General features: G+C 34.6%; 2 protein-coding genes across 2 annotated transcripts; both read right to left on the bottom strand.

Moving 5' to 3' along the window:
* Window positions 1-1957: 1957 nt before the first annotated feature.
* LOC129923917 (reticulocyte-binding protein homolog 2a-like) lies at window positions 1958-10157 on the bottom strand. Its single transcript, XM_056016992.1, has 2 exons — window positions 6725-10157; window positions 1958-3735 (listed from the first exon to the last, which is right to left on the bottom strand). Exons 1-2 carry the CDS (start codon window positions 7962-7964, stop codon window positions 3719-3721), a joined length of 1257 nt encoding a protein of 418 aa, XP_055872967.1. The 5' UTR covers window positions 7965-10157; the 3' UTR covers window positions 1958-3718.
* A 215-nt stretch (window positions 10158-10372) lies between these two features.
* On the bottom strand, window positions 10373-15370 carry LOC129923918 (reticulocyte-binding protein homolog 2a-like). The gene is made up of 2 exons (XM_056016993.1): window positions 13509-15370; window positions 10373-10510 (listed from the first exon to the last, which is right to left on the bottom strand). Exons 1-2 carry the CDS (start codon window positions 14746-14748, stop codon window positions 10494-10496), a joined length of 1257 nt encoding a protein of 418 aa, XP_055872968.1. The 5' UTR covers window positions 14749-15370; the 3' UTR covers window positions 10373-10493.
* Window positions 15371-22273: the final 6903 nt, after the last annotated feature.

Below are 22273 nucleotides of genomic sequence, written 5' to 3'. Positions count from 1 at the left end.
AGAATATTTATAATGACAAGTTTTCAGACAATTTTAAAAATCAGTTTATCAAAATTTACAACAATTTAACAATTTAACTCTTTTTAGCTTTACAACGTAACATCCAATCTATAAAATAATTAAAGCAATAGTTGTTGTTTTTTAATACAGATACAAACTATATTTTTATAAAGTTTTCTTTATTGCAAACTGTAAGATAATTGAGCGATTACATGTTTATTGAGGAATATAATAGAAAACAAAAATTCTATAAAAGTGAACACGTCATCCAAAGTGTTGGGAAGAAGCAATTTTCTATTATTTGAATCGCAAGAAAGCTGAAGAAATATGTGAGGGGTGGGGTGGGAGAAACTACTTATCTCTCAAGAAATTTGTTTGACAATTGAACGCTGAAGATAACGACAGACTTTTATATAATAATAATAATAAGGTTTGTCTTCCAGTCCAAAGATTAATGAGAATGCAGTATTTCCCGTGGCTACTTTTGTATACGCCTTTGTTATATATACAACAGAAAACTAGTACATTTAATTAGAGGGGGGGGGGTGAACTAGAGGTGAAGTGCTTTGTTTCCGAACCGAAGGGTCTAGAGTTCGATTCTATTTGAAGACCCTGAATCCTTCCAGCTCTAATGGGTACCTGACATTGATTAGGGAAAGTAAAGCTGGTTGGTCGTCATGCTGTCCACGTGACACGTGTCGGATAAAGAATGAGATCATCTTTACATCAGGGGCGGACAGGCTATATGGACATTCGGGCAAATGCCCGGTGGGCCGATACCCAGTTGGGCCTTTAGGGCCACCGAAAGGGCCACATGAATGCCTGTAAATAGTTTTAAGATTTAGAATATTCTCTTTAAGAGCAACACTTTGAGTGTCGTGATATAAATATTATGACAAATATGAAGACATGTTCAGTCACATACGAATTCTAATTGGTTTGGTGGAGTTATCGCATGATCTCGAACTGCCCCGCTACGAAGTCTTTCACAAATCACAATTATTATCTTGAACAGTGTAGAAATGCGTTGATTGGAATCAAAATGCAGAAGAATAGAAAAAGAAGCAGCAGAAAAAAAGTCAGATAAAAAGCAACTATTGTTGGAATCCTGTGCAAAAAAAAATGTATTAAAATGATGAATGTTTTCTCGCAAGCACTACCGATTTGCAAACGTTATGATGACAGCATTTTATGAATGAACAGGCGCAACGCCGTAAGACGACATAGATATGACTGGAGTCGAAATACAAAGAGGTTTTGCTAAAATATGAAACAATCTTGACAGAATTGGTTTTACTGAACGTAAGGATATTAAATCACCTTCAAACTAATGAACATGTTCTGTTGTGTGTGTAACCGAGACCCATCGGCACCTTCGATTTGGGTTCACGGAGGTCACGGACCAATCGTTATACGGTGTAGCAGACAGTTTAAGTAGGTTTCCAAGTTATTGCGAAAGCAATATGTGTGAATAAAGCTAGATTCCTTTTTCAAACCTTGCCGTCTATAGGGCGGATGATGTTAAGGTAATCAGTTTATTTGCTGATGGTTAACGAGCAGAGTGTCATGTGGCCAGCACACTGACTACAAATCTTAACTTTCCCCAACTAAAGTCAGGTACCCGTTGGAGTTGGGTGGAATCAGGGGCGACCTAAAAATCTCGAAATTCAAAATCAAATTTTATCACCGAGATTTGAATCCAGGACCTTAATTTCAAAAGCATTTAACCACTTAGCCACCGGGCACCCTTGATCTTGATAGGTTAGTGGCATCTGTCATGTTCTTGTATTTATCAAATTATTATTATATATTTCCAATGCAAATATTTATTAATATTAAATATTATTTCAATTTGTATTATTGTTATTATTTTCTGAACTTATAATATTTTGGCTCAAGTTCAGCCTGACAAGCACATCATACACATATAGTTGTAGATAAACTAATAAACTAAGTGTATGATGTAAATAACAATAAAATTTATTCTTGTGATATATTTACAAATGACTGATTCATGATGACTGATAATAATAGTATGAAATATCAATATGTAATAATATGTAATCTACAATGATCCAGTTAGTCTCCTTAGATACAGAACATTCATATAATTATGAAACACATAGTATATTACCTTAACTATAATAAGTAGTTCAATGGATCACCTAGTCCTTCAATCTCAAAAACAACAACTGGTAATATATGTAGATCTAGCCTCTAGATCAGGTACTGTCCACTGACGACAATTCCAAAAAGTAGAAGTTCATAGTTGACACTATACCATCAGGTCTGACCACTGCAACCCGCAGTCTGGAATCTTGAACCTCAGACTCATGTACAAATCCACGTGCACACCAGACGACCAACTGAGAGAAAGACCTCAGTCCTGTAGACTGTAGACCTAAAGTTGTACTCTCAATATAGAACTGAGACTGAATAAACAAGTCTTGACACTGAGACTTGACACAGAGTCTAACATATAGACTTGACACTAATACTTGAAATAGAGTCTTCAACTGAGACTACGACTAAAAACTTAGTCTTGACGCTAAAACCCTATAGAAGATAAAAGAAAGGATTCTTCTAATCATCTATATCTAGTCTAATTATAGACTTACAAATACGAACGAATTCAAATAGAAAAACTATACAATGAAAAATAAAACTCACCCTAAACAGGGGTCAAGATAATCCAACAAGAAAATGTCCAAGGCAAATGCTAAGGCTATCCAATAACAAAAACCAAGGAGAAATTCCAGAGCTCTCAAACCACGTCTATCTGTACCAACGTACAAAACAATGGAGAGACTGTACTAGACGATAAATGACGCAAATCACACACACACTAAATTTACGTCACTAGAAGTTGTGACAAGCAACAAAAGCTCAGTCCTCTAGTCTACACAGAAATTATTAATAATGTAATGACGTCATCAATATAGTGATCAACGCCGCACTATCAATTAGAGAACTAATTCTACTATACAGTTACATAGATAACTGCGACATTCCCCCTCCTCAACGAACTGGCAATTTTGAAAAAAAAATTCCAGTTATCATAAAAACTGCAAGAAAATTCTCCAGAAAATCAACTTCACCAAGATCAATACTGCAAATACGTTTCCAAGAATTACAAGAAGAGACCTCAAACTCTCACTGAGAAAAAACAACTGAGAAATCCTCAACAACCAATAATCATTATGATTACCTCAACAATAAAAAATCTTCATTATACACTTCAATAGACAAAATAATGTTTGTCTCAAAAATTTACAGTTAAAGTTACAACTGTTTGCATGTTACATAGTTACATTATCAAATTTGATCAATATCAAAATTAATATAACATAAGTACATGATTGCTCAAATGAATCAAAAAAATTATACAAGTCTTGAGCATACATCAGCAAAAACATTTAATTCTCCCTTCAAATGGACAGAATCAAAACAATAATCCTGAAGTGTTAAACACCATCTAGTTATTCTTTTGTTACAATAATTACTATTTGCTATGAATGACAATGCCTTGTTATCGGTCTGGAGATGAAACTTCACTCCTGCCAAATAACGATCTAGCTTTTTGATCGACCATACAATGGCCAGTCCTTCCCGCTCAAGGATAGAGTATTTCTGTTCACGTGGCAACAACTTGCGACTGACAAACTTCACTGGATGTAACACACCATCTCTCATCTGACTAAGTATACCTGAAATGCCTTTATCTGATGCATCTGTCTGCAAAAAGAATGGAAGAGAAGGATCAGGCAATCTTAGAATAGGATAATCACACAAATAAGTTTGTATTCTTTTCAGTGCCACAATACACTCATTACTCCAATCAATTCTCACAGATTTCCCTTTCTTCAATAACTCTGTGAATGGAAACACCAAGTCTGAATAACAAGGTATAAATTTAGAGTAATAGTTAACCAACCCAATTAATGACCTTACTTCCTTCTTGGTACTGGGTGGTTTAAACTCCAGGATCTTCTGAACATTTTTACTATCTGGTTTCACTTCTCCCCGACCTACATTATGTCCCAGAAATTTAATGTTAGTAAAGCCAACCTCTAATTTAGATGGTTTTAGAGTAAATCCATGACTTTTCAATACACCGAAAACATTCTGTACATCTCTAACATGAGTCTCCCAACTTTCGCTAAATATACAGATGTCATCAAAATAAAACAATACATTCTCAATATCTCTTAAAATACTCTATTAAAATGGTTAGGGGCACCACTTAAACCAAATGGTAAGTAATGAAACATGTAGTGTTCCCCCAGAACTCTAAAAGCTGTGTACTCCTTACATTCTTCACTTATAGGTATTTGCCAATACCCTTTAGTTAAATCAACTAAAGTAAAATACTTAGCCCTGTAGAGTTTATTGAATAGCTCTTCTTGATCTGGTATTAATTCAGCTGGTATTTGTGTAACACTGTTTAACTTACGGTAGTCAATGCATGGACGTAGTGTACCATCACGTTTCTTAATAACCACAACAGGAGCGGCATATGATGAATCTGTGGGTCCTATGATACCCAACTTCAACATACTATCAATTTCCTCTTTTAATTTCTCCTTCATATTTATTGGTACCGTATATGGCTTTAATGCTATAGGCTTAGTGTCCAGCAACTTAATCCTAAATTCTTCCACATCTGCTTTACCCGGTATGTCTGATATAACATCTTTGAATTCATCCAGCACCTTCATTATTTCACATCTCTGATTACAGTTTAAATCTGGGTTGACCTTCAATTGAGATAAAATGTCTTCATTCGTCTGCTTCTTATTATTGATTTCTAATGTCGGAATGCTTGGTAAAATATCTTCATTTGTCAAGTCTTCATCAAATTCCTCCTCATCATCCACAACAGACACCATATTAGCAGACAAAATACTGTTCTCATGTTCAATATTAATAACAGTTTCACTTGTATCATCTTTACTTCTGCTATGATATTTCATCAATCTATTGATATGGTAAAGTTTTAACTTATCTCCCTTCTTTACCAGAAAATTGAATCTTGATACCTTCCTTATAACTTTAAATGGTCCTTGCCAATATACAGATAATTTGTTTTCTCTTTGAGGTTTAAGTATCAATACACAATCACCTTCATCAATCTTGCGCAATGTAGAGTATCTATCATACTGAATTTTGTACTTTTGCTTTTTAACCTCACTATTTCTGTTGGCAATTGATGTCACATGAAATAACCTCTCCTTCAAATCCATTAAGTATGAGTAAACATTCCTGTATTCATCTTCCTCCTCTTTGTTTACAAATACTTGTTTCAGAATAGCCAATGGTCCTCTCATCTGTCTTCCATATACCATTTGAAATGGCGATATTCCTGTAGTTTCATTTGGGACCTCTCTATAAGCAAAAAGTGCAGCGCTAACCTTTCTATCCCAATCCTTTGGACTCTCTTGTGTAACCTTCCTTAGAAAACTTTTCAATGAAGAATTGAAACGTTCATTCATCCCATTCGACGAAGGGTGAAAAATAGTTGAGTGCACTATTTTAATATTGTAGAAGTTACACACTTCCTTGTATAAATCCGCAGTGAACTGACTTCCGTTATCACTTAGTACCTCGTGCGGTATACCAATTCTACTGAAGATTGTGTTTAATGCCTCAATCACAGTTTCTGTAGTAATATTTCTTAAAGGTATTGCCTCTGGCCATCTCGTAGCAATGTCAACAAGTGTTAAAATAAATCTGTTCTTGTTCTCGGTAACCTCCAACGGACCAACAATATCTATTGCCACTTTGTAAAATGGTGTTACTATATTCATATTTCCAAGTTCAACTCTGTCACATCTTCGTGGCATTCTACACCGTTGACAAATATCACAACTCCTAATAAAGTCTTTAACATCTTTATCAACTCCTTGCCAAAAGAAATATTGGTATATTCTTGACTTTGTTTTCCTAACTGACAAATGACCTGCAAATATACTTTCATGTGCTGTTTTCAAAATTACTTCCCTTTTTGACACTGGAACCACGAGTTGTTTCTCTTCCTGACCTAATTGACCTTTGAATACACGATACAATAATCTATCGAATACCTTGAATCGAACACTTCCATTTGTCTTATTATCCACACTCTTCTCCTTCTGTCGATTCCATAATTCTTGTAATGTAGGATCACTCACTTGTTCTCTCAAGAAATCTTCACATGATCCAAATAACTTATAACAATCTTGAATAACTTCTGAATGTTTCATAATATCAGCCTCATTCTCTTTTTGTTTCACTGCTCTTGTAACAGCAGCACCAATATGTTCATTATGTTGTTCATTTTGTACATTCCCTATTATTAGATCAGCTACTGGATTTTCAAAACAAGCTACAATATATTTCCCTGTGATATAGTCTGAATTGATGTCAACACATGCCAGTGGATATTCCTTAATAGTACCATCAATCAATTTTAATTTGTAGCTACCTGGAATTTTGTCTTTGCATTCAATTAAAGAACTTCTTACCCCAATAACACTAGATCCTGAATCACGCAATATAGACACTATTTTATTATTTAATAATCCTTCTTCAAAACGTAATTTCCCTACAGACTTTTTCCTCAATTTCTGATCAACAATAGACATAGTTTCTTTTCTACATGGAGTAAAATATTCTATTTCATCAGCCAGATTAGAATGACAACAACTTTGAATTTTACGTGAACAATTTAGTCATCTCTGCGTACCTGTGTTTTGCACTTTCTTTGACTTGTCTGTGTTTTTCTCCTTAGTATAATCAAAACCTGAATAATTCCTTCTGTTATTTCCTCCACCATGGTTCACATCATTGTAAGCTCCTCTCCAATTCCCTCCATCCATTCTCCTTCCTCTAGTATCAAACTGCCTCCTGTAAGTTCCATATGACACATTCCTTGTGCCTGACACATGTCTTGTTCCATCCTTATTATATGTCACCTGTTTTGGTTTCACTCCGGCTCCACCCACATAACATTCCGTTGACCTGTGACCTACTTTTCCGCACCTAAAACAAGTTATGACTTTCCTGTCACTAGCATAATTCTGACTTGTGGCTTCAGCAGCTCCCATTACATACACATTTTCCTCTTTACATAATGATTTTGTTGAACTTGCAGTCTTAAAACTTTCAATTACTTGTAGCATGTCTTCTACATTATCACTTTTATTTAAGATAAGTTGACGATACACTTCGCCTGAAACACTCTCTAATAATCTGTTTGTCACAATCATATTTTTCATGCCTTCTATGGTCTCCTTTACCTCCGCCATCTTCATCCAATTGTCTAGTGCCCTTTTCAAATCGGCTACATATCCCCTGAAATCATTTTCTTTAGGTCTAATTTGGTGAAATTTCTTCCTACACGTTTCTCCATTTATATCAGCCTGTCTCATTAGCATAACCTTTACTTCATCATAATTTTCCTTCTTAAACAGATCATCTTGCAGCATAAAATTCTTGAGTTTCAACGTCAATTTGTACGATAACAACATAGCCCAACTTTTCTTATCAATACAACATCTTGTTGCCACCGCCTCAAATAGAGTCAAGAAACCAATCAAATCCTCATCTTCCTTCATATTCTGAAAACTCTTGTCCAACTTATCAATTATATGTCTATGTTTATCCTGGATCTTAGGTTCTCCTTCTTTGTTTTCAGATTTACTTTCTTTCTGCAACTCCTTCTCCACAATTTTCTCCTTAAGTCTAGCCAATTCCAATTCTTCCTGCCTCTTTTTAGCTTCCACTACTTCCCTTTCTTTCCATCGTTCATGCTCCTCCGCCCTTTGTTCCTTCTTGAGCCGTTCCTCCCTATCCAATCTTGCTTGTTCTGCCTTGACATATTCTTCCTTCTGTTCTTTCACATAGTTCTGCAAGTCAGCTCCTGTAAAACCCAACGCCTGCCCATCCGCTATAAATTGTGAATTTATAGAAAACCTAGTCTCCATCCTTAGAATTTCCAAACAATATAAGTTTAACAGGTCAAATCGGAAAAACTAATTAGAGCACAAGATATACTATTAGCAACCAAAAAAAATACACTTAGCTGTGCTTTCTCCTGCGAAGATAGAATCTGCCTCAGCACCAGGAAGATAGAGTATTGATGACAAGGTACAGCCAGATACACCAGGACAACTTGAGAATCCCAACAAACAGATCACAGCTCCAATTTAGGTCCACCAATCAGTTTGGCATGTAACAAAATTATATCTTATTAGTATAAATTTTAAAAAAAATATTATATATAAGATACAATGTTAGCAATAACAATATGATACACTGGCACCAATAAAGTCTCACACAAAAAATGTATACGATGCCTTTCCTGAGTAATAAGGTACAATCACATAGTACCGTTATGAATAGTAATGTGACACAAACAAGTGTCTAGAATCTGAAAATATACTCTTACAAGTACAGAAATTTATTTAGCAAATATTCAACTGTCAATAATATAACAAATTATGACTGAGATAATCCCTCAAATAACTCCTTTAACAGTTTAGACGAGCCCCCAAAATACTTGTCAGGTTCTTGTATTCTTGTATTTATCAAATTATTATTATATATTTCCAATGCAAATATTTATTAATATTAAATATTATTTCAATTTGTATTATTGTTATTATTTTCTGAACTTATAATATTTTGGCTCAAGTTCAGCCTGACAAGCACATCATACACATATAGTTGTAGATAAACTAATAAACTAAGTGTATGATGTAAATAACAATAAAATTTATTCTTGTGATATATTTACAAATGACTGATTCATGATGACTGATAATAATAGTATGAAATATCAATATGTAATAATATGTAATCTACAATGATCCAGTTAGTCTCCTTAGATACAGAACATTCATATAATTATGAAACACATAGTATATTACCTTAACTATAATAAGTAGTTCAATGGATCACCTAGTCCTTCAATCTCAAAAACAACAACTGGTAATATATGTAGATCTAGCCTCTAGATCAGGTACTGTCCACTGACGACAATTCCAAAAAGTAGAAGTTCATAGTTGACACTATACCATCAGGTCTGACCACTGCAACCCGCAGTCTGGAATCTTGAACCTCAGACTCATGTACAAATCCACGTGCACACCAGACGACCAACTGAGAGAAAGACCTCAGTCCTGTAGACTGTAGACCTAAAGTTGTACTCTCAATATAGAACTGAGACTGAATAAACAAGTCTTGACACTGAGACTTGACACAGAGTCTAACATATAGACTTGACACTAATACTTGAAATAGAGTCTTCAACTGAGACTACGACTAAAAACTTAGTCTTGACGCTAAAACCCTATAGAAGATAAAAGAAAGGATTCTTCTAATCATCTATATCTAGTCTAATTATAGACTTACAAATACGAACGAATTCAAATAGAAAAACTATACAATGAAAAATAAAACTCACCCTAAACAGGGGTCAAGATAATCCAACAAGAAAATGTCCAAGGCAAATGCTAAGGCTATCCAATAACAAAAACCAAGGAGAAATTCCAGAGCTCTCAAACCACGTCTATCTGTACCAACGTACAAAACAATGGAGAGACTGTACTAGACGATAAATGACGCAAATCACACACACACTAAATTTACGTCACTAGAAGTTGTGACAAGCAACAAAAGCTCAGTCCTCTAGTCTACACAGAAATTATTAATAATGTAATGACGTCATCAATATAGTGATCAACGCCGCACTATCAATTAGAGAACTAATTCTACTATACAGTTACATAGATAACTGCGACATTCCCCCTCCTCAACGAACTGGCAATTTTGAAAAAAAAATTCCAGTTATCATAAAAACTGCAAGAAAATTCTCCAGAAAATCAACTTCACCAAGATCAATACTGCAAATACGTTTCCAAGAATTACAAGAAGAGACCTCAAACTCTCACTGAGAAAAAACAACTGAGAAATCCTCAACAACCAATAATCATTATGATTACCTCAACAATAAAAAATCTTCATTATACACTTCAATAGACAAAATAATGTTTGTCTCAAAAATTTACAGTTAAAGTTACAACTGTTTGCATGTTACATAGTTACATTATCAAATTTGATCAATATCAAAATTAATATAACATAAGTACATGATTGCTCAAATGAATCAAAAAAATTATACAAGTCTTGAGCATACATCAGCAAAAACATTTAATTCTCCCTTCAAATGGACAGAATCAAAACAATAATCCTGAAGTGTTAAACACCATCTAGTTATTCTTTTGTTACAATAATTACTATTTGCTATGAATGACAATGCCTTGTTATCGGTCTGGAGATGAAACTTCACTCCTGCCAAATAACGATCTAGCTTTTTGATCGACCATACAATGGCCAGTCCTTCCCGCTCAAGGATAGAGTATTTCTGTTCACGTGGCAACAACTTGCGACTGACAAACTTCACTGGATGTAACACACCATCTCTCATCTGACTAAGTATACCTGAAATGCCTTTATCTGATGCATCTGTCTGCAAAAAGAATGGAAGAGAAGGATCAGGCAATCTTAGAATAGGATAATCACACAAATAAGTTTGTATTCTTTTCAGTGCCACAATACACTCATTACTCCAATCAATTCTCACAGATTTCCCTTTCTTCAATAACTCTGTGAATGGAAACACCAAGTCTGAATAACAAGGTATAAATTTAGAGTAATAGTTAACCAACCCAATTAATGACCTTACTTCCTTCTTGGTACTGGGTGGTTTAAACTCCAGGATCTTCTGAACATTTTTACTATCTGGTTTCACTTCTCCCCGACCTACATTATGTCCCAGAAATTTAATGTTAGTAAAGCCAACCTCTAATTTAGATGGTTTTAGAGTAAATCCATGACTTTTCAATACACCGAAAACATTCTGTACATCTCTAACATGAGTCTCCCAACTTTCGCTAAATATACAGATGTCATCAAAATAAAACAATACATTCTCAATATCTCTTAAAATACTCTTTAAAACTCTATTAAAATGGTTAGGGGCACCACTTAAACCAAATGGTAAGTAATGAAACATGTAGTGTTCCCCCAGAACTCTAAAAGCTGTGTACTCCTTACATTCTTCACTTATAGGTATTTGCCAATACCCTTTAGTTAAATCAACTAAAGTAAAATACTTAGCCCTGTAGAGTTTATTGAATAGCTCTTCTTGATCTGGTATTAATTCAGCTGGTATTTGTGTAACACTGTTTAACTTACGGTAGTCAATGCATGGACGTAGTGTACCATCACGTTTCTTAATAACCACAACAGGAGCGGCATATGATGAATCTGTGGGTCCTATGATACCCAACTTCAACATACTATCAATTTCCTCTTTTAATTTCTCCTTCATATTTATTGGTACCGTATATGGCTTTAATGCTATAGGCTTAGTGTCCAGCAACTTAATCCTAAATTCTTCCACATCTGCTTTACCCGGTATGTCTGATATAACATCTTTGAATTCATCCAGCACCTTCATTATTTCACATCTCTGATTACAGTTTAAATCTGGGTTGACCTTCAATTGAGATAAAATGTCTTCATTCGTCTGCTTCTTATTATTGATTTCTAATGTCGGAATGCTTGGTAAAATATCTTCATTTGTCAAGTCTTCATCAAATTCCTCCTCATCATCCACAACAGACACCATATTAGCAGACAAAATACTGTTCTCATGTTCAATATTAATAACAGTTTCACTTGTATCATCTTTACTTCTGCTATGATATTTCATCAATCTATTGATATGGTAAAGTTTTAACTTATCTCCCTTCTTTACCAGAAAATTGAATCTTGATACCTTCCTTATAACTTTAAATGGTCCTTGCCAATATACAGATAATTTGTTTTCTCTTTGAGGTTTAAGTATCAATATACAATCACCTTCATCAATCTTGCGCAATGTAGAGTATCTATCATACTGAATTTTGTACTTTTGCTTTTTAACCTCACTATTTCTGTTGGCAATTGATGTCACATGAAATAACCTCTCCTTCAAATCCATTAAGTATGAGTAAACATTCCTGTATTCATCTTCCTCCTCTTTGTTTACAAATACTTGTTTCAGAATAGCCAATGGTCCTCTCATCTGTCTTCCATATACCATTTGAAATGGCGATATTCCTGTAGTTTCATTTGGGACCTCTCTATAAGCAAAAAGTGCAGCGCTAACCTTTCTATCCCAATCCTTTGGACTCTCTTGTGTAACCTTCCTTAGAAAACTTTTCAATGAAGAATTGAAACGTTCATTCATCCCATTCGACGAAGGGTGAAAAATAGTTGAGTGCACTATTTTAATATTGTAGAAGTTACACACTTCCTTGTATAAATCCGCAGTGAACTGACTTCCGTTATCACTTAGTACCTCGTGCGGTATACCAATTCTACTGAAGATTGTGTTTAATGCCTCAATCACAGTTTCTGTAGTAATATTTCTTAAAGGTATTGCCTCTGGCCATCTCGTAGCAATGTCAACAAGTGTTAAAATAAATCTGTTCTTGTTCTCGGTAACCTCCAACGGACCAACAATATCTATTGCCACTTTGTAAAATGGTGTTACTATATTCATATTTCCAAGTTCAACTCTGTCACATCTTCGTGGCATTCTACACCGTTGACAAATATCACAACTCCTAATAAAGTCTTTAACATCTTTATCAACTCCTTGCCAAAAGAAATATTGGTATATTCTTGACTTTGTTTTCCTAACTGACAAATGACCTGCAAATATACTTTCATGTGCTGTTTTCAAAATTACTTCCCTTTTTGACACTGGAACCACGAGTTGTTTCTCTTCCTGACCTAATTGACCTTTGAATACACGATACAATAATCTATCGAATACCTTGAATCGAAACTTCCATTTGTCTTATTATCCACACTCTTCTCCTTCTGTCGATTCCATAATTCTTGTAATGTAGGATCACTCACTTGTTCTCTCAAGAAATCTTCACATGATCCAAATAACTTATAACAATCTTGAATAACTTCTGAATGTTTCATAATATCAGCCTCATTCTCTTTTTGTTTCATTGCTCTTGTAACAGCAGCACCAATATGTTCATTATGTTGTTCATTTTGTACATTCCCTATTATTAGATCAGCTACTGGATTTTCAAAACAAGCTACAATATATTTCCTTGTGATATAGTCTGAATTGATGTCAACACATGCCAGTGGATATTCCTTAATAGTACCATCAATCAATTTTAATTTGTAGCTACCTGGAATTTTGTCTTTGCATTCAATTAAAGAACTTCTTACCCCAATAACACTAGATCCTGAATCACGCAATATAGACACTATTTTATTATTTAATAATCCTTCTTCAAAACGTAATTTCCCTACAGACTTTTTCCTCAATTTCTGATCAACAATAGACATAGTTTCTTTTCTACATGGAGTAAAATATTCTATTTCATCAGCCAGATTAGAATGACAACAACTTTGAATTTTACGTGAACAATTTAGTCATCTCTGCGTACCTGTGTTTTGCACTTTCTTTGACTTGTCTGTGTTTTTCTCCTTAGTATAATCAAAACCTGAATAATTCCTTCTGTTATTTCCTCCACCATGGTTCACATCATTGTAAGCTCCTCTCCAATTCCCTCCATCCATTCTCCTTCCTCTAGTATCAAACTGCCTCCTGTAAGTTCCATATGACACATTCCTTGTGCCTGACACATGTCTTGTTCCATCCTTATTATATGTCACCTGTTTTGGTTTCACTCCGGCTCCACCCACATAACATTCCGTTGACCTGTGACCTACTTTTCCGCACCTAAAACAAGTTATGACTTTCCTGTCACTAGCATAATTCTGACTTGTGGCTTCAGCAGCTCCCATTACATACACATTTTCCTCTTTACATAATGATTTTGTTGAACTTGCAGTCTTAAAACTTTCAATTACTTGTAGCATGTCTTCTACATTATCACTTTTATTTAAGATAAGTTGACGATACACTTCGCCTGAAACACTCTCTAATAATCTGTTTGTCACAATCATATTTTTCATGCCTTCTATGGTCTCCTTTACCTCCGCCATCTTCATCCAATTGTCTAGTGCCCTTTTCAAATCGGCTACATATCCCCTGAAATCATTTTCTTTAGGTCTAATTTGGTGAAATTTCTTCCTACACGTTTCTCCATTTATATCAGCCTGTCTCATTAGCATAACCTTTACTTCATCATAATTTTCCTTCTTAAACAGATCATCTTGCAGCATAAAATTCTTGAGTTTCAACGTCAATTTGTACGATAACAACATAGCCCAACTTTTCTTATCAATACAACATCTTGTTGCCACCGCCTCAAATAGAGTCAAGAAACCAATCAAATCCTCATCTTCCTTCATATTCTGAAAACTCTTGTCCAACTTATCAATTATATGTCTATGTTTATCCTGGATCTTAGGTTCTCCTTCTTTGTTTTCAGATTTACTTTCTTTCTGCAACTCCTTCTCCACAATTTTCTCCTTAAGTCTAGCCAATTCCAATTCTTCCTGCCTCTTTTTAGCTTCCACTACTTCCCTTTCTTTCCATCGTTCATGCTCCTCCGCCCTTTGTTCCTTCTTGAGCCGTTCCTCCCTATCCAATCTTGCTTGTTCTGCCTTGACATATTCTTCCTTCTGTTCTTTCACATAGTTCTGCAAGTCAGCTCCTGTAAAACCCAACGCCTGCCCATCCGCTATAAATTGTGAATTTATAGAAAACCTAGTCTCCATCCTTAGAATTTCCAAACAATATAAGTTTAACAGGTCAAATCGGAAAAACTAATTAGAGCACAAGATATACTATTAGCAACCAAAAAAAATACACTTAGCTGTGCTTTCTCCTGCGAAGATAGAATCTGCCTCAGCACCAGGAAGATAGAGTATTGATGACAAGGTACAGCCAGATACACCAGGACAACTTGAGAATCCCAACAAACAGATCACAGCTCCAATTTAGGTCCACCAATCAGTTTGGCATGTAACAAAATTATATCTTATTAGTATAAATTTTAAAAAAAATATTATATATAAGATACAATGTTAGCAATAACAATATGATACACTGGCACCAATAAAGTCTCACACAAAAAATGTATACGATGCCTTTCCTGAGTAATAAGGTACAATCACATAGTACCGTTATGAATAGTAATGTGACACAAACAAGTGTCTAGAATCTGAAAATATACTCTTACAAGTACAGAAATTTATTTAGCAAATATTCAACTGTCAATAATATAACAAATTATGACTGAGATAATCCCTCAAATAACTCCTTTAACAGTTTAGACGAGCCCCCAAAATACTTGTCAGGTTCTTGTATTCTTGTATTTATCAAATTATTATTATATATTTCCAATGCAAATATTTATTAATATTAAATATTATTTCAATTTGTATTATTGTTATTATTTTCTGAACTTATAATATTTTGGCTCAAGTTCAGCCTGACAAGCACATCATACACATATAGTTGTAGATAAACTAATAAACTAAGTGTATGATGTAAATAACAATAAAATTTATTCTTGTGATATATTTACAAATGACTGATTCATGATGACTGATAATAATAGTATGAAATATCAATATGTAATAATATGTAATCTACAATGATCCAGTTAGTCTCCTTAGATACAGAACATTCATATAATTATGAAACACATAGTATATTACCTTAACTATAATAAGTAGTTCAATGGATCACCTAGTCCTTCAATCTCAAAAACAACAACTGGTAATATATGTAGATCTAGCCTCTAGATCAGGTACTGTCCACTGACGACAATTCCAAAAAGTAGAAGTTCATAGTTGACACTATACCATCAGGTCTGACCACTGCAACCCGCAGTCTGGAATCTTGAACCTCAGACTCATGTACAAATCCACGTGCACACCAGACGACCAACTGAGAGAAAGACCTCAGTCCTGTAGACTGTAGACCTAAAGTTGTACTCTCAATATAGAACTGAGACTGAATAAACAAGTCTTGACACTGAGACTTGACACAGAGTCTAACATATAGACTTGACACTAATACTTGAAATAGAGTCTTCAACTGAGACTACGACTAAAAACTTAGTCTTGACGCTAAAACCCTATAGAAGATAAAAGAAAGGATTCTTCTAATCATCTATATCTAGTCTAATTATAGACTTACAAATACGAACGAATTCAAATAGAAAAACTATACAATGAAAAATAAAACTCACCCTAAACAGGGGTCAAGATAATCCAACAAGAAAATGTCCAAGGCAAATGCTAAGGCTATCCAATAACAAAAACCAAGGAGAAATTCCAGAGCTCTCAAACCACGTCTATCTGTACCAACGTACAAAACAATGGAGAGACTGTACTAGACGATAAATGACGCAAATCACACACACACTAAATTTACGTCACTAGAAGTTGTGACAAGCAACAAAAGCTCAGTCCTCTAGTCTACACAGAAATTATTAATAATGTAATGACGTCATCAATATAGTGATCAACGCCGCACTATCAATTAGAGAACTAATTCTACTATACAGTTACATAGATAACTGCGACATTCCCCCTCCTCAACGAACTGGCAATTTTGAAAAAAAAATTCCAGTTATCATAAAAACTGCAAGAAAATTCTCCAGAAAATCAACTTCACCAAGATCAATACTGCAAATACGTTTCCAAGAATTACAAGAAGAGACCTCAAACTCTCACTGAGAAAAAACAACTGAGAAATCCTCAACAACCAATAATCATTATGATTACCTCAACAATAAAAAATCTTCATTATACACTTCAATAGACAAAATAATGTTTGTCTCAAAAATTTACAGTTAAAGTTACAACTGTTTGCATGTTACATAGTTACATTATCAAATTTGATCAATATCAAAATTAATATAACATAAGTACATGATTGCTCAAATGAATCAAAAAAATTATACAAGTCTTGAGCATACATCAGCAAAAACATTTAATTCTCCCTTCAAATGGACAGAATCAAAACAATAATCCTGAAGTGTTAAACACCATCTAGTTATTCTTTTGTTACAATAATTACTATTTGCTATGAATGACAATGCCTTGTTATCGGTCTGGAGATGAAACTTCACTCCTGCCAAATAACGATCTAGCTTTTTGATCGACCATACAATGGCCAGTCCTTCCCGCTCAAGGATAGAGTATTTCTGTTCACGTGGCAACAACTTGCGACTGACAAACTTCACTGGATGTAACACACCATCTCTCATCTGACTAAGTATACCTGAAATGCCTTTATCTGATGCATCTGTCTGCAAAAAGAATGGAAGAGAAGGATCAGGCAATCTTAGAATAGGATAATCACACAAATAAGTTTGTATTCTTTTCAGTGCCACAATACACTCATTACTCCAATCAATTCTCACAGATTTCCCTTTCTTCAATAACTCTGTGAATGGAAACACCAAGTCTGAATAACAAGGTATAAATTTAGAGTAATAGTTAACCAACCCAATTAATGACCTTACTTCCTTCTTGGTACTGGGTGGTTTAAACTCCAGGATCTTCTGAACATTTTTACTATCTGGTTTCACTTCTCCCCGACCTACATTATGTCCCAGAAATTTAATGTTAGTAAAGCCAACCTCTAATTTAGATGGTTTTAGAGTAAATCCATGACTTTTCAATACACCGAAAACATTCTGTACATCTCTAACATGAGTCTCCCAACTTTCGCTAAATATACAGATGTCATCAAAATAAAACAATACATTCTCAATATCTCTTAAAATACTCTTTAAAACTCTATTAAAATGGTTAGGGGCACCACTTAAACCAAATGGTAAGTAATGAAACATGTAGTGTTCCCCCAGAACTCTAAAAGCTGTGTACTCCTTACATTCTTCACTTATAGGTATTTGCCAATACCCTTTAGTTAAATCAACTAAAGTAAAATACTTAGCCCTGTAGAGTTTATTGAATAGCTCTTCTTGATCTGGTATTAATTCAGCTGGTATTTGTGTAACACTGTTTAACTTACGGTAGTCAATGCATGGACGTAGTGTACCATCACGTTTCTTAATAACCACAACAGGAGCGGCATATGATGAATCTGTGGGTCCTATGATACCCAACTTCAACATACTATCAATTTCCTCTTTTAATTTCTCCTTCATATTTATTGGTACCGTATATGGCTTTAATGCTATAGGCTTAGTGTCCAGCAACTTAATCCTAAATTCTTCCACATCTGCTTTACCCGGTATGTCTGATATAACATCTTTGAATTCATCCAGCACCTTCATTATTTCACATCTCTGATTACAGTTTAAATCTGGGTTGACCTTCAATTGAGATAAAATGTCTTCATTCGTCTGCTTCTTATTATTGATTTCTAATGTCGGAATGCTTGGTAAAATATCTTCATTTGTCAAGTCTTCATCAAATTCCTCCTCATCATCCACAACAGACACCATATTAGCAGACAAAATACTGTTCTCATGTTCAATATTAATAACAGTTTCACTTGTATCATCTTTACTTCTGCTATGATATTTCATCAATCTATTGATATGGTAAAGTTTTAACTTATCTCCCTTCTTTACCAGAAAATTGAATCTTGATACCTTCCTTATAACTTTAAATGGTCCTTGCCAATATACAGATAATTTGTTTTCTCTTTGAGGTTTAAGTATCAATATACAATCACCTTCATCAATCTTGCGCAATGTAGAGTATCTATCATACTGAATTTTGTACTTTTGCTTTTTAACCTCACTATTTCTGTTGGCAATTGATGTCACATGAAATAACCTCTCCTTCAAATCCATTAAGTATGAGTAAACATTCCTGTATTCATCTTCCTCCTCTTTGTTTACAAATACTTGTTTCAGAATAGCCAATGGTCCTCTCATCTGTCTTCCATATACCATTTGAAATGGCGATATTCCTGTAGTTTCATTTGGGACCTCTCTATAAGCAAAAAGTGCAGCGCTAACCTTTCTATCCCAATCCTTTGGACTCTCTTGTGTAACCTTCCTTAGAAAACTTTTCAATGAAGAATTGAAACGTTCATTCATCCCATTCGACGAAGGGTGAAAAATAGTTGAGTGCACTATTTTAATATTGTAGAAGTTACACACTTCCTTGTATAAATCCGCAGTGAACTGACTTCCGTTATCACTTAGTACCTCGTGCGGTATACCAATTCTACTGAAGATTGTGTTTAATGCCTCAATCACAGTTTCTGTAGTAATATTTCTTAAAGGTATTGCCTCTGGCCATCTCGTAGCAATGTCAACAAGTGTTAAAATAAATCTGTTCTTGTTCTCGGTAACCTCCAACGGACCAACAATATCTATTGCCACTTTGTAAAATGGTGTTACTATATTCATATTTCCAAGTTCAACTCTGTCACATCTTCGTGGCATTCTACACCGTTGACAAATATCACAACTCCTAATAAAGTCTTTAACATCTTTATCAACTCCTTGCCAAAAGAAATATTGGTATATTCTTGACTTTGTTTTCCTAACTGACAAATGACCTGCAAATATACTTTCATGTGCTGTTTTCAAAATTACTTCCCTTTTTGACACTGGAACCACGAGTTGTTTCTCTTCCTGACCTAATTGACCTTTGAATACACGATACAATAATCTATCGAATACCTTGAATCGAACACTTCCATTTGTCTTATTATCCACACTCTTCTCCTTCTGTCGATTCCATAATTCTTGTAATGTAGGATCACTCACTTGTTCTCTCAAGAAATCTTCACATGATCCAAATAACTTATAACAATCTTGAATAACTTCTGAATGTTTCATAATATCAGCCTCATTCTCTTTTTGTTTCATTGCTCTTGTAACAGCAGCACCAATATGTTCATTATGTTGTTCATTTTGTACATTCCCTATTATTAGATCAGCTACTGGATTTTCAAAACAAGCTACAATATATTTCCCTGTGATATAGTCTGAATTGATGTCAACGCATGCCAGTGGATATTCCTTAATAGTACCATCAATCAATTTTAATTTGTAGCTACCTGGAATTTTGTCTTTGCATTCAATTAAAGAACTTCTTACCCCAATAACACTAGATCCTGAATCACGCAATATAGACACTATTTTATTATTTAATAATCCTTCTTCAAAACGTAATTTCCCTACAGACTTTTTCCTCAATTTCTGATCAACAATAGACATAGTTTCTTTTCTACATGGAGTAAAATATTCTATTTCATCAGCCAGATTAGAATGACAACAACTTTGAATTTTACGTGAACAATTTAGTCATCTCTGCGTACCTGTGTTTTGCACTTTCTTTGACTTGTCTGTGTTTTTCTCCTTAGTATAATCAAAACCTGAATAATTCCTTCTGTTATTTCCTCCACCATGGTTCACATCATTGTAAGCTCCTCTCCAATTCCCTCCATCCATTCTCCTTCCTCTAGTATCAAACTGCCTCCTGTAAGTTCCATATGACACATTCCTTGTGCCTGACACATGTCTTGTTCCATCCTTATTATATGTCACCTGTTTTGGTTTCACTCCGGCTCCACCCACATAACATTCCGTTGACCTGTGACCTACTTTTCCGCACCTAAAACAAGTTATGACTTTCCTGTCACTAGCATAATTCTGACTTGTGGCTTCAGCAGCTCCCATTACATACACATTTTCCTCTTTACATAATGATTTTGTTGAACTTGCAGTCTTAAAACTTTCAATTACTTGTAGCATGTCTTCTACATTATCACTTTTATTTAAGATAAGTTGACGATACACTTCGCCTGAAACACTCTCTAATAATCTGTTTGTCACAATCATATTTTTCATGCCTTCTATGGTCTCCTTTACCTCCGCCATCTTCATCCAATTGTCTAGTGCCCTTTTCAAATCGGCTACATATCCCCTGAAATCATTTTCTTTAGGTCTAATTTGGTGAAATTTCTTCCTACACGTTTCTCCATTTATATCAGCCTGTCTCATTAGCATAACCTTTACTTCATCATAATTTTCCTTCTTAAACAGATCATCTTGCAGCATAAAATTCTTGAGTTTCAACGTCAATTTGTACGATAACAACATAGCCCAACTTTTCTTATCAATACAACATCTTGTTGCCACCGCCTCAAATAGAGTCAAGAAACCAATCAAATCCTCATCTTCCTTCATATTCTGAAAACTCTTGTCCAACTTATCAATTATATGTCTATGTTTATCCTGGATCTTAGGTTCTCCTTCTTTGTTTTCAGATTTACTTTCTTTCTGCAACTCCTTCTCCACAATTTTCTCCTTAAGTCTAGCCAATTCCAATTCTTCCTGCCTCTTTTTAGCTTCCACTACTTCCCTTTCTTTCCATCGTTCATGCTCCTCCGCCCTTTGTTCCTTCTTGAGCCGTTCCTCCCTATCCAATCTTGCTTGTTCTGCCTTGACATATTCTTCCTTCTGTTCTTTCACATAGTTCTGCAAGTCAGCTCCTGTAAAACCCAACGCCTGCCCATCCGCTATAAATTGTGAATTTATAGAAAACCTAGTCTCCATCCTTAGAATTTCCAAACAATATAAGTTTAACAGGTCAAATCGGAAAAACTAATTAGAGCACAAGATATACTATTAGCAACCAAAAAAAATACACTTAGCTGTGCTTTCTCCTGCGAAGATAGAATCTGCCTCAGCACCAGGAAGATAGAGTATTGATGACAAGGTACAGCCAGATACACCAGGACAACTTGAGAATCCCAACAAACAGATCACAGCTCCAATTTAGGTCCACCAATCAGTTTGGCATGTAACAAAATTATATCTTATTAGTATAAATTTTAAAAAAAATATTATATATAAGATACAATGTTAGCAATAACAATATGATACACTGGCACCAATAAAGTCTCACACAAAAAATGTATACGATGCCTTTCCTGAGTAATAAGGTACAATCACATAGTACCGTTATGAATAGTAATGTGACACAAACAAGTGTCTAGAATCTGAAAATATACTCTTACAAGTACAGAAATTTATTTAGCAAATATTCAACTGTCAATAATATAACAAATTATGACTGAGATAATCCCTCAAATAACTCCTTTAACAGTTTAGACGAGCCCCCAAAATACTTGTCAGGTTCTTGTATTCTTGTATTTATCAAATTATTATTATATATTTCCAATGCAAATATTTATTAATATTAAATATTATTTCAATTTGTATTATTGTTATTATTTTCTGAACTTATAATATTTTGGCTCAAGTTCAGCCTGACAAGCACATCATACACATAT

This window comes from Biomphalaria glabrata, chromosome 18 (assembly GCF_947242115.1).
Source record: "Biomphalaria glabrata chromosome 18, xgBioGlab47.1, whole genome shotgun sequence".
Classification (NCBI taxonomy): Eukaryota; Metazoa; Mollusca; class Gastropoda; family Planorbidae; genus Biomphalaria; species Biomphalaria glabrata.
The sequence above is the reverse complement of the archived record's forward strand: the minus strand, read 5'-3'. Positions and strand labels throughout refer to the sequence as shown.

What these genes read in the sequence shown, in the direction of transcription:
- LOC129923918 (XM_056016993.1), bottom strand. Translation starts at nt 14,748, where the DNA reads ATGGAGACTAGGTTTTCTATAAATTCACAATTTATAGCGGATGGGCAG.
- LOC129923917 (XM_056016992.1), bottom strand. Translation starts at nt 7,964, where the DNA reads ATGGAGACTAGGTTTTCTATAAATTCACAATTTATAGCGGATGGGCAG.